General features: G+C 41.9%; 1 protein-coding gene across 1 annotated transcript; it reads left to right on the top strand.

Moving 5' to 3' along the window:
- Positions 1 to 9: 9 nt before the first annotated feature.
- LOC139043688 (thrombospondin type-1 domain-containing protein 1-like) lies at positions 10 to 15,043 on the top strand. The gene is made up of 5 exons (XM_070503605.1): positions 10 to 69; positions 1,021 to 1,097; positions 1,185 to 1,237; positions 7,308 to 7,712; positions 14,079 to 15,043. Exons 1-5 carry the CDS (start codon positions 10 to 12, stop codon positions 15,026 to 15,028), a joined length of 1,545 nt encoding a protein of 514 aa, XP_070359706.1. The 3' UTR covers positions 15,029 to 15,043.
- The last annotated feature ends 3,542 nt before the right edge of the window (positions 15,044 to 18,585 follow it).

The raw sequence follows: 18,585 nt of genomic DNA, 5'->3' as shown, positions 1-18,585 counted from the left end.
AGCGGCGTCATGGTAATTGAGCTTCAGGCCCACAAGGAAGAGGAAATGGTGGCCTCAGCCTTGGAGACAGTATGTGAACCCGGCTTCCTCTGGTTATTAGGGCTTGCTACCAAGACGCGATGCTTAGCAACTTGAGAAACAGGATTTCCTTTTGGATTTAACTTTACTAAAAAGTAACATTTGAAGACCCAATTAAAAACAGTTTATCATTAATGAATAAATAGTAATCAAAATTATACTTTGAAAGCTTTTTGAAACTTACCGATACTCGTAACGTCTTGTAAGTAAGGAGATAGAATTAGTGAGGCGTTCTCTTTTCATTTGATGCCCAGTGTTGAGAACAGGTTCTTAACTCTGTTAATCAGAATGTTACCCATGACTGAACTTTTTCTTTCAGTAACACCCACATAAGCAGCATTATAAAACATCACAAGTTGTTTTGTGAAATAATTGCTTCAAAAAATATGAAAAGCAACTGTAGTTTAGATGGCTTTTGCTGGCCAAACTGCTAATATTACTCATTAGGATATTTGAAATATTACTGCCTTCATAGCCTCTGCGGCGAGCCTGTATAATTTGAATAACTCATATTTATTATGCTTCTAATTTTAAGCTAGATGAAAATCCCAAGACTATAGGTATTTCTACCACATATTTTAAACTACATCTGTAGATAAGGGTCCTCAGTGGAGCGTGTAATATGCACTCAATTAGAATTTGTCGTATGTTCCTTCTTAGAATAGCCAATAGTTCTTTTTAAGCTTTACTGTAGCGCCTTTGTACTCCCGCACTGTTTTACTATGCACTTCGTGATATTTTAACCTCTTCTCTGTTTGTTCTGGGTCCTTCAGCTTTTGCAGAATTAAACATTAGTGAAGAAGAGGTGGTTCTGTAGTGGATATTCTTACATTTAGTAGGAAATTCAGTCCGTTATTCCTGAGTATACTGGTGGACGCTCTCCTTAGGTTGGCGCCTAGACGGTCCACACCATCACATTTTTCTGCTCTGTGTTTCTGTTAGGTTTCAGAAAAGGGATCCCTAACGTCAGAAGAGTTTGCCAAGCTCGTAGGAATGTCTGTCCTCCTGGCCAAAGAACGGTACGTAAGGTCCTTGCTCTTCATTACACCTTGTAGTTTGTGTTTCTGAACAGACACATGATTGTGGCTTTTCCTCTTGATTTCTAGGTTGCTTCTTGCAGAGAAGATGGGCCATCTTTGCCGAGATGATTCCGCGGAAGGCTTGCGATTTTACCCACATTTATTTATGACACAGAGCTAAGGGTTTTGTATTTGAAATACTTCTTGTCTGTATCTTTGCGTCATGTAGAGGTTGTCTGACATTGAGCTCAGAGTAAACCCTGATAAACTGAGCATTTACAGGAACTTTGCAGTATAATATAAAACCCTTTTAATTTCTCCCTAAATATAATGGTCCAGGAAGGTTATTTAGGATAAATATAGGAAAATACAGAAAAATGAATGACAACGTGAATTTGAAATCATGCTACAGTTGTAAAGAACCCTCAGAGTTGAACTTGAAATATGGTAGTTTTTCACTCAATCCTCAAGTCTGACTATTTTTTAAGGAAAGGAATTTAGTTCATGGGGGAAGAAAAGGAGAAGTTGCATGTTTGGACAGGTTAGAGTGTTATTTTGGTGTGAGAAAAATTCACTGAATTATAAATAAGGTTTTTTCCTGTATCTAATGTGCCCATTTTGGGGGGTTTTCATGAAGCAAGTCATATGTACGGTGTCGTCTAAGAACCTGACAACATTGGAACAAATATCAAACTGCGGAATGCTGTCAGCAGCTCCTCCTAAGGGCTTTTCTTTGGAAGCAGCCATACGCATGTCTGCAGCAGACCAAATAAAGCACTTAAAAAGGGAGAGAATTTTATTTGTCTTACGTATATATAATCTGAGTAGTTTCTTTCTTTCTTTTTTTTAAGTGATGATTTCATAGCTGGCATTTAAAGAATGCAACTATGTCATTTTGTTTAAAAAGTACTGTGGATTTTGAAACTGAATTAAAGAGCTGTGTAGACATGCCCAGAGATAAGATTACAAATTTGGGAAGCAGACGGCTCAGGAATTCCCCAGGATTGTTGTGCAGGGGAGGGGCTGGGAGAAGCTTGAACTAGCTTAACAGGAACCTTGGTGCTCTTTGACCTCGAAGCCAAGGACAGGAACATAGACAGTGGAAAAGTAAAATGTCTCCTTTTCCTTCCCTTAAGGAGTTTCAACATTGAACTTTTAAAAATATTTCTATCACATTCTAGCAATATTTTTTTTCTTTACCCCACACATCATAAGTTGTGTGGAGAAACTATCTCACCAAACAGTATTACCGAGGTAACAAAAACTGGCTGATGTTGAATTTAGATTGCTTGAGTTTTCAAGTGGACTTGCCTGCCTTCATATGTTACTGTGGTACAGCATACAGTATGTCGGCATTACCTCAAACTCAGGGACCCCACGGGGACCAGAACACCCTCTTCCTGAGACTGAGTTGGAAGTGGAAGGTAGCAATAGTTTTTGACCAAGTCTCTGGAAGGGATAGTATCTGTATCCAGAGAACGGTTGAGACCAGGAGGAGGGGATACCCAGGGCCACACTCTGGGGTCCCTAAGACATTCTCACTGAGTGAGGTGGAGGGCCACTGCCTGAGGCTACTGCAGATGCCCTTTGGGGACCCTTTGCCTTTGCAGGAACCCTCGGCCGCAGACCCAGGGAATCCCTCCAAGTGCAGGCAGAGTCTGTCCCTGATCCCTGCCTGAAGAGTGGCTGTCACTGCTTTGTGTCCTCCAGTGTCATGGGAATGTTGTGGCTGAGGCATCCTGCCTTACTTAGTCTTTGTTCTCCAAATCTGTCACTGATTCTATATTGTGATGACAGATCCCCGAATTCCCCCATTGCTCAGCTTCAGGTTTGTTTTGGGGAAATTCAGTGTCGGCTGCCCAAATCTTTTGGGTCCTTGTGTGAGCCTGTTTATGTCACTCCCTTCTGAGTTGTGCTCTCACTGCTCTGGCATACTTGCACGTGCACACGCACGCACACACACATGATATCTGGCTACGGCTTGTAAAAATTACAAAGATAAATAATCTGTTTCACTGCTTAATGAGTTGCAACTAAGGTTGTTTGGGCTCCTGGATCTAGCTCTCATGGTTCGGATTCATTACAGCAAACTCCCATTGTTCACCATATTGATTTACAGTAGTGTGACAACATTAACAAACATGGCACAACCTGAATTGTATAAGGCGAACTAAAGAAGAAAAGTGACATATGAATATATTTTGCAAATGTCACATTAACTAAAAGACAAATATGAATAATTTCATTGTTTAATTTTTTAAGTGGGCATTCTCCACTGTTTCCAGACCTCTGTATGTATATTTTTATCTCTCTCTTTTTTTTTTTTTTTGCCAAATAAGGTGTTATTTTGGTCCTCTGTTGGTAGAGGTTTTGTTTAAATAGAGCCAATCAGGCCCTAAGTGCAAAAAAGTTCTGTCTTGGTGCTTATCACTGGTGTGGTTATTATTTTTGCTTCCCTAACTTTGCTCTTAGGAGCATAAATCTGTTTGTAGCTTTATGGTAATGGGATATTTCTAGTCACATACTGTCAAAAGTTTCTTTACATTGTACAAGTGAAGATTGCTTTCAGGATTAAATGATTGGAATTAATGTATATAGAGTAAAGTTTTTGCAAAATTTAAAAACGATGTTTCTTGGCGTTCTTTTTAAATACTCTTTGAAAAATATATGAAAATGATAAACCTTTAGTTAGAATAAGCCAGTATGTTACAATTTTTTTGTTTAGATTTTATAATCAAGAGTTGATTATAAATATTTATGACCTCAAGCTCTTACTATTTTAGTTTTAAAAGAATGGGAAATGGCTCATGAACTGTTTTCTTCTAATTCCTGATGTGAATTCCACTGTTGATTGACCTTGTGTGTTCATGTGAATGTACTGTCTCTCATTCCCTGTTACCAGACAAATCTGACCAGACGTGATTGTCAGCATTCTCATGCTCAAATACTTAAACTGGTTCTTCTTTGCCCAACAATCTCAGAGTTTTCATTTTGTTTCAGTAGAGTCACAACTTATAAGGTAGTTAGGTTTCAAAGACTGTGCTAAAGACTGCCTAAGGATGAAATCGAGCATGCTCAAAATGATCCTTGAGAATCTCTTAAACTGCCAATAAAGTTCTCTATATTAGATTCCCTGTAGTGTGATACATGAGGATGAATAGTTTATGAATATAGTAAGTACAATATATAATACAAACTACACATCAACAGTAGACTTTTACAGCACCAATAAACTATTTAAATATGGATCCTTTTTTTTCCTGAATAGGATGGTTGAATTTATGTAAATTTATTGCTGATCCCATCCATTTTTCTAGAGTGTAAGCTCACAGGGCAGAGATGTTTCTCTGGTTTGTTCATGGATAGATCCCCAGAGGCCAGAACAGGGCCTGGCACACAGTATGACTCAATAAATAGTTATTGAATGAATTAACTCCGGTGTATCTATCTATTTATAATTTGGCTCCACTTTATCCTACTTTTTATCTCCCAGTCACTTCAATTAAAACACATTTTTTTTAATACATACTGAATTTGTGTGAGGAGCTTTGTGGGCCATTGGTGGGGATACAAAAGTGAATAAGATACAGCCCCTGCCCTTAAGAGGGTGGCCCGGTTGGGCAAAGAGACATGTGAGCAACCTTAATTGAAGATGGAAGGAAGTCCATGCCATGAAAGGGGCACAGGTACCACGCTGTGGAAGACAAGGAAGGAGCTTTTCGTTTTGAGGGAGGGACCTGGGAAGGCCCCGTGGGAGGGGAAGAGCTTGGTAAACTAGACTCACGAGGACCAAGAGATGGTCAGTAGGTGGCAGGCATTGGGTCACGGGAACAGCGTGAGGTGTGCCTCTTCCTGTTGCTGGGACGCTTCCCCTTGTCTGTCCAGACTTCCCATCGTTCCTTCTTCCCACTCACACCCCTACCCCCACTAATCAAAATCATGCTTTGCTCAATCCCACCTGCTCTAGAAAAATCTGTTTCCAGTACACAGCTCTATTTCTAAACTCCCTAAGAGTTACTGTCCGTCTCATATACTTGACTGTGTTTTATCTTGCTCTCTATTTGTTGTCTTGATGCCGTAATAAAATAGAGAAATTGGATTTCTTTGAGTTCAAGGACTTTCATATGACACAACTTTTGAATTCCCACTCCTAAGTCAGTGATTGTACAAGGTAGATCCTGGTTAAGTACTAACTGAATGGAGCAATTTTGGATTATAATGTGCCATGAGTTGACTCACAAACCTAAATCAGTCCTTTACCCTTCTTCCCAAGGGGCTTCTCAACCAGACTTGTCAGGGCTCAGCCTGTCTGAGATACACTATCTTATTCAAATTCCATGACACAGGCCACATCCATGATGTGGGAAGCACTCCAGAAAAGTCAGGTTAACACACATGTAAGATCTTGTTATTACAGTGTGAAAACTGGGTAATTCGTGTCCTTCCTTGTGCCCTGATAATCAGGAGTCAGTTAAAGCTTTTCTCTCAGGGTATTATCTAGGGAAATACAAGATCTCTCCATTTGTATAAAGGATGTTATTGAGATAGTGAACAATTTTCACACAATTTGCACAAGATCATTAGACCAGTCACTGACCCATAAAGAGAATTCAGGATATCTAGACAGCCAGCTTCAGTTCAATACTGACAAGAACATACCGCTGTCCTTTTGAAAGCTTTTTTTTCCCTTCAAGTCTATGTGCCTTCTTTTAGAAAAGATTAAACTGTTTTAACTGTCCAATAAAGACAGTAATACAGTTTGGTGAGAATTCTAATGAAGGCAACAATGACCAAGCATCTCAATAAAGCTGTTATTTAAGAAATGACCAAGCACGTTAACCAGCCACTTGTACCTGGATTGAGGTCCTGGGGAGAGAGTGTCTTTGAAAGATTAACGCAGAGCAAGTTGCTTTCTGACTGTTTCACCCAGTCACCAGAAAACTTCAATATAACCATTATTATATGCCTTTTATAGTGAAGGAAAGGAGGGATTAAGTAATTTGCCCAAGGTTACAGAGGCAGGGCTGGAATTAATCTCAGCTGTATCTAACTCCAAAGCCCACTCTTTGCCTTGAGCTTTTGCTTTTAAAACTGAAAATGCCAGGGACTGTGGCATTTGAAAAGGAATCCCAATTTGAGCTGATGAATGGATATTGGACTAGATAATTCTGTTGGTAGTGAAAGTGGATAATGACTTTAAAGCCTCTTTTGAAACTTTGGGTAGATTAAATGAATACTGCTAGAATTAGTTATTTGACAAGATAAATACTTAGCAAGTTTAGTACCTCTGGTAAACTGATAATTGAATAATTGTGCCATCTTTTAAAAGATTAAGTTAGATTCAAAGACCTGCAAATGCTGTATTTTTTTGTTTTAAAAATTGAGGTAGGGGCTGGCCCCATGGCAGAGTGGTTAAGTTCGTGCACTCTGCTTCGGTGGCCCAGGGTTTCGCCAGTTTGAATCCTGGGCACGGACATGGCACCGCTCATCAAGCCATGCTGAGGCAGCGTCCCACATGCCACAACTAGAAGGACCCACAACTAAAAATACACAACTATGTACTGGGGGGCTTTGGGGAGAAAAAGGAAAAATAAAAATCTTTAAAACATTAAAAAAAATGGAGGTAAAATTTACACAGTGAAATGCACAGATCTTAAGTTGGATGAGTTTTGACAAATGCATAAAAAATCCATGTAAATCGCACACCAAACAATAGAAGATATCTGTCGTTCCCAAGAGGTCCTTGGTGCCTCTTTCCCATCACCTGCTCCCCAGAGGCCACCACCGTGCTCTGATTTCTACTACCACACGTTAGTTTTGTCTGTCAAGTGGTGTATTTTGTGTAACAGAAAAGCAAATGGTGAAGTGCGTTGCACTTCACAGTGGACTCGAAAATGACAGCTCTTAAGGTGAACTCCATCCTCTTGTGTTCTTTTAAGAAGACAACTTTAACACATGCGGATTAGAGTTTTTTAAATGTTCTTTTTGATTTATTGAACAACCATTTCTGGCTGCTAAGAAAACGAAGATGCACTTTACCTGAATTGCTTCCTTTTGAAACTCTTCGATGACATTTGGGAAACCAAGTTTACAACCCACCAGTTATGCACTTCAACGACTGACTTTTGTGTTACCCCAGAAGAAAATGACGCTGGGGAAGTGACTGAATTTGAACTGGTGGGAGACTGCTGGCTTGTCCTTAAAATCCAGGTCCAGCCTGCGGGCTGCGGGTGTGTGCGCGCTCGGGGCTCCGCACCCGCTTCCCGCAGGCCCTGGCCGGCCAGGAGCGTTTCCTGCCGGGTTTCCCGTCCAGCAGCGCGCTCGCCCGGCGCGGGCAGGAAAGGATGCGCAGCCCAGAGAGGGCGGGGGCAGACGTGGCCGCTCGCCAAGGTCCCCCGCCCTCCGGGTGCGGCCCTCCGGGTGCCGCCCTCCTCGCGCCTTCGGGGCGGGCCCGGGCGGGGCTGCGGGAACCCGGCGCTGCTGTCCAGGGCGCGCAGTCCTGGGACGCGGGATGCTCGACGCCCTGCCTCGCGGCCCCTGAGGCCTCCTTCCTGCCACCCTTCTCGTCGCCTCGCTCGCCCCGGCCCGGGCTGCTGCGCCCACCAGTCCCGAGAGGTAAGAAGAGCCTTCCGCGATCCGGCGGGCGCTGCTGAGCCGCGAGGGCTCCCGGTGGCTCCGCCGGGGCCCGGCAGTGCGCCCGGACCCGGCCGCCCCTTCCCTCCCCGCAGCCTGAAAGCACAGGTGGACACTCCCGTTCCCTGGACGCTCCCGGTCCCCTGCCTTCGCTTCTTAGTGCTCAGCCTCTGCCGCCGAGGAACGCGCTTGGAAAAGTGTGCCTCTCCGCATCTCGGAGTCCCGGCTTTAACGCGAGCGCGGCTCTCCCCTGGCGCAGGTGTGGCCGAGGGGCTGAGGCTGACGGTAGCGGGGTGTTGAGTCCCAGTTGGGATGCGAAGCGTTTCAGAACAAGTTTGGGTCTTTCTAAAAAGAAATCCTCTCTGAGATATAAGCATTTCAGAACAGTCCTCATTTTAAGAGGGCTTTGTGCTGGCGACGCGGGCAGGGCTGGATTTCCAAGTATGAACTTGACTTGCGGGCCTTTGGAAAGCTGAGTGGAGGTGGGGAGCGCCCAGCTTCTAGGGAAGCTGCGTCCAGCCCGGGGGACCAGGGTAGAGCCGATCGAATATATAAATAAGGCCTGTTTACACGAGCTGCTTTGGAATTAGGGATTTCCTCCTAATAAATATTATTATTAGATATATACACACACGAGCGTGTGCGTGGTTGTCAGAAGGGTCAAAAATCACTTTGCTTATTTTTATTTTCCCTTTTATTTGGTAAGTCATTGGTCCCATGGACTTTAGCGTAATTTATTTTCTTTTTCGGCAGCTGTGAAGACCCTGTAGGGGTTTCTCTTAGCTGGTTTCAGCAAAAACATGGGATCTGAGCTTGGCATGATGCTGTTAGCCATTGAGAATATTCACAACAGATACATTTAAAATTTGTCTGTAAACGTTTTTGTATGTGAATGCTATATAGAAGTATCTTAAAATGTGTATGAAATACACCTAAGTTCTTCTTTTCTCAAAATGATTCTCAAGCCAAACATAAGTAGCCAGTAGTGTATTGGGAACACGTTGGAAGAAAAGCAAGCAAGGTGTAAAAAAAGGAAAATTAAAGAAGCATGCTATCTTCTTTAAAAAGTGTAGTGCTTTTTATCCAGCCTTCCATTCCATTCTGGGGTGTTCTGTTAATATCTTCAAATTAATGGTTGAGCTGGTAAAAATTGAGCATTTATTTTCAAAAGTGAGAACATTTTAAAAAAACATCCTTATTATGATTTTCAGGTAGGCTGGTGTATTTTATAATTCCATTTCCATTCAGCTCTAAATGTAGATTATCACACAATTCTGTGTTTTACTGGTCATTTTCAAAGAAGGAAAATGTGTTATAATTGCAAAATCAGTTGTGATTAGGAGCTTCTTTAAGAAATGATTGTCATGGGGAAGCAAGCAGTTTGGGAGAAGCAAGTTCAACTTTTGGGAGCTACAGATCACCTGCTCCTCCTCTCTTTTTTTTTTTATCTTTTTTTTTTTCCTGCTTTTTCTCCCCAAGTCTCCCCAGTACATGGTTGTATATTTTAGTTGTGGGTCCTTCTAGTTGTGGCATGTGGGACGCCGCCTCAGCATGGCCTGACGAGTGGTGCCATGTCCGCCCCCAGGATCCGAACCAGAGAAACCCTCTGAAGCAGAGGGCCGCTGAAGCAGAGCTCGAAAACTTAACCACTCAGCCACAGGGCCAGCCTTGCTCCTCCTTTCTTTGGTTACTGAGGATCAGTGACTTAAAGGAAGTCTTTAAAGTGCCCTCAGCACCCACACTTGCCCAGGAGATCCAATGATGCTCACCTGCTGTCTTTGGCCAAGTTTCCCATCCCCGCTCAAGGAAAAGATTAGGTCCAATCTATGCTTAATTCCAGCAAAACTGAATTTCCTTTTTTTTGTTAGGGAGGGGAGGGAGCTCTAATCATTTGCATAATTACACTTCAAATCTCTGCTTCCCTTTGAGGAAGTCCAGTATTTCCTTTGTTCAGCTAATTTCTACTGAAAGGAACCTCCTGGGCCAGCCCTGTGGCGCAACGGTTAAATTCCCACATTCTGCTTCAGCGGCCTGGGGTTCGAGGGCCCAGAGCCCAGGTGTGGACCTACGCACCACTTGCTAAGCCATGCTGTGGCAGGCGTCCCACATATAAAATAGAGGAAGATGGTGGCAGCTGATGTTAGCTCAGGGCTAATCTTCCTCAAAAGGAAAAAAAAAGCTCGTGGAGACACACCAGTTCTCTTTCCATTGAATTTTTTATTATTTCCATCAATTCTTTACATTCCATTAATTTCTGTCTTATCTAAAGGGATGTAACATACATATATTGGAATATAATATGCTTAGTAAAAATATATTAGCTGTGCATAATGGGAATGTAAACATTAAGAAAATATACATTTGGTTATGTTTAGTAGCCCATAGTTTCCTAGACTTTGGTATGAAAAAAGTGGCACTTAAATGCCCTACATCTTATTCTATCACCTAACAGTCTGTTTATATCAAAGTGCCTCCTTCCACAAGTCATTCTGAACCACAGGCCAGCAGGGTCTTTCCTGCCCTCCTAGGTGCTTTGGGAAGATTGCCGCATGAAATCGTCTGTCTCCTGACGGATACCAGCAGCGGCAAGTATTGGAAGACTGACAGAAGATGATAATTGTTGTTTGTGTTTTCTCTTTACAGTGCCCTAAACAAGGGACTCAGGGTCACAGGGAGTTCTCATTTAATTGTAATACCCTGGGTATCTTTTCTAAAGGTCTGATAGTTTTGATGGAGCTCCTAGGCATTAAGAAATGAAGCAATCCTACTAACACACCAATTGTGTAAGAGAGACAGTGTTGGTAAGCCCATTTGTGGAAGCAAGGCAGGTCTACACAGTGCAATGAAACTTTGGCAAAAATTTAGTATATTAATCATTGTGAAATGACTAGCAGATGTATCATTTAGATTGGCTATTGGCTTTGATGAAATTAAGCAAATAATAGCAAACTCTCCATGTAAGGATGTGCTATAAAGAGAAAGACTTGCTGTCTCGCAAAGACAATCTTGGTGTTGGGCATACCTGAATGTTCTTAACAGGTGCTCTATCACGGAACAAAAGGGACATGCAGAATTACAGATCATTTCCCCGGGAAAAATTAGTGTCCTCCTTATTTTGTTTTCAGTACCAACTAGGAAATTTGACTTCTTAGAATGGTTTTATCATTTCATGATTACTATTTTATGAATCACATTGAACAGAGCCATCCATTTTTTGAGGTTCTGGTTTCAGGTGTTTTTGAAAAAAAAATTCACAATTTGGATGCGAGAAAGGACATGAGGAGACCAAAGACCTGGGATTTTGCTGATCAGAATGAAACAAATGTTGAAAGACTTTTCAAATCGCTTGTTGGTGGTGCTCTGTGATTGTGGTGAGTATTGTGAGCATACTTAATGCTATAGGTGTCAAAAAGAAACATCAGCGTGAGGTTTAGAAATGCATTGATGTCGACCCTGTGTGGAGGAGGCAAGGCAGGGTCTCCAGTGCAGTACCTTTTAGACTGTGATCCTTGCAACCCTGGGTTCTCTTAAGGGACTGCATTTTTGCCTCAAAAAATAGAGTTCATTTCTCAGTTGTATGCAACTACTGAACCAATAGATTCAACAATGTAATACTCTTTTCTTTTGATGATTTCGAAATATTTCATAGCAGTTCATCTAAGCAGTTGATGGTATGAGAGTGGAAATTGTTTTCAAATTGATGAAGAAATTATGATTCAAGAGACAGAGCATCCTGGCTCGTCTCGTATCAGTGGCATATCCACTTAGACCAGAGTGTATATTGTTCATTGTGTCCGGGGAATCTCCTTCCCTAGTCTTTTCTTTTTAAGAAGTTTAGTTAAACAAGAAGATGCTTGATTTACTGAAAACCAATCTGGGATTCATTTCTTTTAGAATCATTGATCCCTACTTAAAAACAGATTGTTCTATGTGTAACAGCCTCATACAAAAAATTATAAAAGTGTCCTTGGTTTCGAAATGGTAAATAAAGACACCAAAGTCTTCTATTTAAATAAAATCTGCTAGGATGTTTGTCATTGTTGAGAGCAAAATATCTCACTGGAATGTAAAAATAAAAGTTGAATGAGTGTAAAATAGAGCAGAACATAGAAGTTGAGTGCACAAGCTACTGAGGGAAAAGGAGATATTTTCATAGAGCTGGATTTTTTCCCTTCTTCTCTATCAATATCACTTGATGTTGATTAAATATCTTGCTACCAGTTAGTTTTTTTAAAAGAAAACATGCTTATATTGAGACATGAGTTACTTTAAATACAATAAAGGAATGGAGAGAGAAGAAATGAGAGAATAGAGAACACTCTACAATCATGCACTCCATAACGAGGTTTCAGTCAACAATGGACCACATATACGACAGCGTTCCTGTAAGGTTAGTACTATATAGCCTAGTGTGTGGGAAGCCATGCCATCTAGGTTTGTGTAAGTACACTCTATGATGTTCACACAATGATGAAATCGCCTAACACATTTCTCAGAACATATCCCCACTGTTAAGCGAGTCGTGACTGTACTGTAGTAGTCAGGATATGATACAACCAAACTGTAGTTTTCCAAATGAGAATGTATTCTTCTTTGTAAAAACAAAGGTTTTAGAGTAAAGTAGCAAGTTCTCTCTTTGCCACTGCTTGTACCCATCAACTGTATCTTTTTTCTCCATTTCCAAGTGAGCACGTGTGTCTCTTTCTTTAGCTGGCTGCCCATCAAATCAGAATCTGATCTGCCTCATTGCCAATCTCTGTCCTTGACAGTAGGCTTTCATTAGTTAGCTAAGGGGTGTATGCCTCTCGATCTTAAAATGCATCTCAGAACCATCCTGCCCCATCAGATTCAAATTAATCTGACATGTGTTCTCAGTCTTAGCTCCTTCCTTGGGCTATGGTGAGCACTGCAGTCTCTTTAGCCACCTATTCCCAAAAAGCTACCAGGTGGGCTCTGAACCAGTATCCAAGCTGCTCCAAAATCAGCTTCCTTCCTCAAACTTGAGTCATCTCCATCCAAAGGGGAGTATCCCTCAACTTCTGTACTGACTAAGTGAAAATAAAGAGCTTTATCATATTACAGTTTCCAAGCAAGTGGTGATCAAGCATTCAGGTCTGTCCAAGTTTTATGTATTTTATTTCACCTCATCTTAAATAAGAAATGGGTAAAATGCTGAACTAATTAAAAAAAAACAAACCCAAACCTTTATGTGCCCATATATTCATGTGCTGAGTCTAACAATCATTGATTGAATACATGTAAGGTATATTTAAAGACTACCAACCCAAACAACACATTGAGTCTTTTGGACATATAGGATGTGTATGTTATTATTATTAATATAATATATTGTATTATATTATGTATACATATTAAGACTAACAAATTCATACATATGTTGTTTTTCAACCAAAAGGATGCTGCAGCCCCTTAAGTCTAGAATTATTTCTTACCACAACCATGGGCCAGCTGATTATTACTTTGCCAAATTCTGTCTCCTTTGATATGTATTTGGATAAGATTCAAAATAGAAACAAGGATTCTTGTGTGTCTGTTTTCTCCACTCTCTACTTCAGCTGCTCAGATAGGTCTTTTTTAAGAAGGTATGATTGATCCTAACTGAGTGATACTTGTGGGCTAGTAGTCATCTCTTCTCTCTAGGCCAATAGGACTTACTGTAATGTCATTAAAATTGTCAAGGGCAAGCCAGGCTACTTCATAAATGGTCACTCTACCCCTTGGATGATCCTTGGAGAATAGTGTCAACATTTCTTATTCCTTTAAATACTTCTGTCTCATACAAACCAAGGGCACTGGTTCCTTTACTGGTGAAAATGCCCAAGTACTTGTCTTGAATATCAGAAAATAATAACTTTGAAGTATATTTGGGATCTTACATTTTAAATAGTCTAGAGCAGTTTATATTATATCATTTAAACCAAGCTTTCTTTCACTTCACTGTAAATCCATTTTCCCCAAATACTTAAACACCAGAATTTGATTACAGTGAGAAAAGTGAGGTGTTGGATTTTTATGTTGAGAGTCGTTACTCTTGCACTGTAGATTTTCATTGCAAATATATTACATTATTCAGTGTTGTGAGTTCAGAGTATTTATCGCTGATTAGTTACTTTAAACATAACCATGAAAGATGAAATGTAGGAACAAGCCCCTTTAGAATGGGAGCAGCACAGTGCCCAGCTCCCAGGATAAGCACTCGGCATCATTTTACATCATCCTTGGCTCAGTTCAGACTTCTCTTGTGTCTAAAATGCTGTTTTCTTCAATGGCACCAATAGTCCTGCTCAAAACACCTTTTTAAAGCCCTTTCTGACCATTTCATTTCAGTTCTTGGAGAAGCTGAATACCTCCTCTTGGGAGAGCCAGGCCATGTAGCGCTAAGCAACCACACGGTGTCTGTGGATTTCCATTATTTCGATGGTGCTAATGGGATGCTGAGGAATGTATCTGTCCTGTTGTTGGAGGCTGACACCAACCAGACTGTTACCACCAAGTACCTTCTGACCAACCAGTCCCAGGGGACGCTCGAGTTTGAGTGCTTCTACTTCAAAGAGGCTGGCAACTACTGGTTCATGATGACTCCAGAAGCAGCAGACAACAGCACTCCCATCCCCTCGTGGGAGAAAAGTGCCTTTCCCAAGGTGGAATGGCCTGTCTTTCACGTTGACTTAAATAGGACATCCAAGGCAGCAGAAGGTACCTTCCAGGTGGGCCTTTTTACCAATCAGCCACTGTGCCCGTTCCCTGTGGACAAGCCCAACATCTTGGTGGATGTCATCTTCACCAACAGTCTTCCCGAGGCAAGAAAGAGTCAGGGACAGCCACTGGAGATAAGAACTAGCAAGAGGACAGAACTCTCTCAAGGCCAATGGGTTGAGTTTGGCTGTGCACCTGTGGGGCCTGAAGCCTATGTCACTGTGGTGCTGAAGCTGCTTGGCCGAGACTCGGTCATTACCTCCACAGGACCCATTGACCTGGCCCAGAAATTTGGATACAAACTAGTGATGGTGCCGGAACTCACATGTGAGTCTGGGGTGGAGGTGATGGTGCTGCCCCCACCATGCATCTTTGTCCAAGGAGTGGTCGCCGTCTTCAAGGAAGCCCCCAGACACCCTGGGGAAGCGATCATTCGACTGGCTGAAAACAGCCTGAACTTGGGAGAGAGGAGAACAGTATTCAACTGCACTTGTTTGACATGGGGAGGAATAAGTACTGTTTTGACTTTGGTGTTTCCAGCGGAAGCCATTTTTCCACAAAGGAGAAGGAGTGCATGCTAATTCAGAGAAATATAGGTTGGTATTGAGATTTTAAAAAAATTTTTAAATCAAATTGATGCCTTCATGCAATCAAAATTATGATTTTGAATTTAAGTGAACTTAATTTTCTATGAACTGTATCATAATTTTTATGGTTTATTCCTCATAATGTCCCAAACGGCATTATCATCCTTATATAAAAAGTCAAGAGTCCTGATAAACAGACCTGGCTGGCCACTCATGTAACCTCTCTAGGTCTCGGTTTCCCGATCAGTAAAGTGGACATAGTAAGAGTATCTACCTCAGAGAGTTGTGAGAATTGAATGAAGGAAATGGATACAGTTCTTAGCATAGTGCCTGGCATATAGGAAGCACCAATAAACATTAGCTATTATTACATTATATTTTAAAAATTATATTATTATGTCACATGGCAAATCCATGGCAGGTACGATCAGAGTTCAAAGCTAAATCCCAAATCGTGTTTAGTAACTTCTGTCTTCCTTCAGCTGAGTACATCTCCTTCCTTAGAGGAAGGAAGTGTGCTTAGTGAGATTACAGGGCAAGATTTTTAAACTTCTTCAAATTCTGGATTCTTTGGGTAATGCCCTAGCTAATCACAGGAAAGGGGGTTATCACCATCCCCTCCACCCCGCATGTTCCTCTGCCTTTCTTTCCCTTTTGCTGGGTGCAGGCCTGGTCTTGGCAAGAGGCTAATCTGGCAGAGATTGCCTGGGTCACTTACATATGCTCTTACCTTCCTCCCTACTGAGCCTGTGCCCCCTCATGGCCCAAACCTGGGCCATCTTTGTAACTCCAAGTGTATTTTGCTCCAAATTCACCCACATTCTCTTTTTAGAAGACGTCCCCTTCCTTTAACTCTGTCCCTGCCCACTGGCCACTTCCCTGCTTGCACTTACCTCTCTATCTGGCCTAGATTCTGTGGCCCATCCCTTTAATCACTTTCCTACTAATACCATAAACTCCTCTGCCCTGTTGTTCTTCCGTTGCACCTGCCAGGCCACACCCCAGCTCTGCATGGATCCAGCAATCTGCCAGCCGCCCACTGTACCCAAGCTGGACGAGAAGGTCACACCCAAGTACACTGGGGCCAGTGTGGTGGGTCATGCCTCTCCTCTCAGCTGGGTTCACCATGCCACCCAGTAAGGCACCCTGGTCGGCTCTGCTCCTGTTCCCCACAATAGCTCATTTAGACCTCCTGCTTTCTCTTTGGACCTCACCTACTCCTGGCTAACTCTCAGAGCTGACTTTGCCTCTGACCACACAGAGTCGCTGGAAGCCATCAGGTGTGAGCTCCCTCGCCCTCCCACTGAAATCTATGTAGACCTACAGGCATCGTCCCATCCTCTCCCCCTTCTTTGCTGTCACCGGAGGAGAGGTGTCATTCCTCTGGTACAAGGTCAACCCTCCTCTCCACTGTGGATCCAGCCTCTCCGCTCATTTCAGGAAACTTGTGTTAATCATTATCCTCTCTCTCTCCTGTCTTTAACTGTCCCTCTTTACTGGCTCATTCCCATCAACTTTGAGATGTACTTAATTTTCTTATCTAAAAACAAAACAGACCCCGCCCCTCAACCCTGGTTCTCCAACAATTAAGACCCTCTTTCTCTCTTCCTTTCATAGTCCAGGTTCTTGAAAAGGTTGCCTACACTTTGGGGTTCATTTCTTCACTTCACATTCACTTTTCAACCCACTCGAAACCCACACCCCTCCCTTGAAAATGGTGTCACTAAAGCAGCCAGCAGATGACTTCCAGGTCTCCAAATCCGGGGGTGCTTTTCAGACCTCCGTATCTTCATTGACCTTGATTCTGTGACCTCATACTCACCTTGTTTACCTCCTACCTCCGTGGCTGTCTCCTTTGCCTGCCAGTTCCACCACCTCCTCTCATCCCTTCAGTGTTGGACCTCTGCATTGTTTTACTCCTCACACACTTCCTAAGTGATTACTGTCCTGGCCAATGACTCCAGATTGGCGCCTCTCCCCTGCATCCAAGAGCTGCTGAATAGCTGTCACCCCCTCAGATGGCTCCCAGGTACCCCAAAAGCAATGTACCTGGAATTGGATTCATCATCTTACCCCCTAATCTTGCTCCTCAGTGCTGGACTCCACCTCCCATCTCATTGTTCAAACCAGAAACCCAGGCGTCTTCCTCTTCTCCTTCAGCTCCTATGAATAATAAATCACTAAGTCCTATGGATTTTTGTCTCCTTGGGGCCTGAAGATAGTGTGTAAATAACGATTTACAGCAAATATATAATAGATGTTGCCAAAAATGATTATTTATGATTTTCATTTATCCTATTTAGTGTGAATGTTTATATTTTTCTCTGCAGAAATGTTAATGCGTTTGGTTATGGGATGCTGCCTGAGATCCCACTAGGGGAGTGTTAGTAATATACAGCACAGGCACTGTAATAACTTGAAAAAATCGAAATTGAGAAATTCTAAATTCTGAACACATCTGCCCCAAGAGTTTCAGATAGGGAGTATGGACCCTGTATCTCAAGGCCAAAAATATATATATTTGAGTTGAGAATTATTATTGATAGAGGTATAAATTCATATTCACATATTTTTATTTTTTTACTTATTTTTTGACAAAAATTGTACATATTTAATGCATAGTTTTCTTGATATTTTAACATTTTTGGCCGTCTTTTTGTTTCTCCGAATAGATGATCTTGTTTTTCCTTCCTAATGACTAAACAGGAGCTTTTTACCAAGAATAGGAGTGCTGTCACCCCTGTCATTTTGTTCTTATTTGTAGCTGTTTGCGATAATGGTTTTATCTTTAATCCTTTGCTGAAATCGGATTAAGCCACTTGTCTACTTTGTGAGTTAGTTTACCTAAAACTAGAAAATATAATTTAAAAATCCCTGTAAGCAGACCCTTGGATGCTGTAATACTCGTCACTTCTCTGAAAGTCAATGAACCAGTAAAACCCTTTCATTCAGTGCAGCTCCCCCTCTTCCTCTGGGATCCCTTTAGGACAGCTGACGTGCTGTATGTGACCATGTGACATGATAAAGCTAACATTTATATAGTGATTACTTTGCATGAGGCACTGGTCTCAGTGCTTTATGAATATTAACCCATTTAATCTTCATAACAGCCCTATGAGTTAGGTTTATTATACTGTCAATTTTATAGGTGCAGAAGTGGAGTCACCGAAAGGTTAAGTAACTTGAACAAGGTCAATGGTGGTTAAGTGGCTAAACCACCACTGGTGGTTAGACTGGCTCGACAGTTTGCTTTTACCACTATTCTATGGTGCCTCCCATATAATCAGCTGTCAATCCATGTATTAAACAATATAAAGCTTTTAGATTAAAAAAATGTTCTATATATTTCCTCCTCATCTCATGGGTTCGTCTTGTGCTGCCACCCCCTTGAGCGACATACAACTCACTTTGGAGTCCACTGGCCCAGGCAGAAGCATGATTTGTCCAATATAAGTGAGCCTTGTTCTGTGCCCAGAAAATCTGAACTGCTTATCCAGGAGACTTTGCTCCTACTGCTGCTTGTAGCTACTCACTCATGTCAGTAGAATCTT

The sequence above is a fragment of the Equus asinus genome, unplaced genomic scaffold (assembly GCF_041296235.1).
Source record: "Equus asinus isolate D_3611 breed Donkey unplaced genomic scaffold, EquAss-T2T_v2 contig_317, whole genome shotgun sequence".
NCBI classification, from domain to species: Eukaryota; Metazoa; Chordata; class Mammalia; order Perissodactyla; family Equidae; genus Equus; species Equus asinus.
The sequence above is the reverse complement of the archived record's forward strand: the minus strand, read 5'-3'. Positions and strand labels throughout refer to the sequence as shown.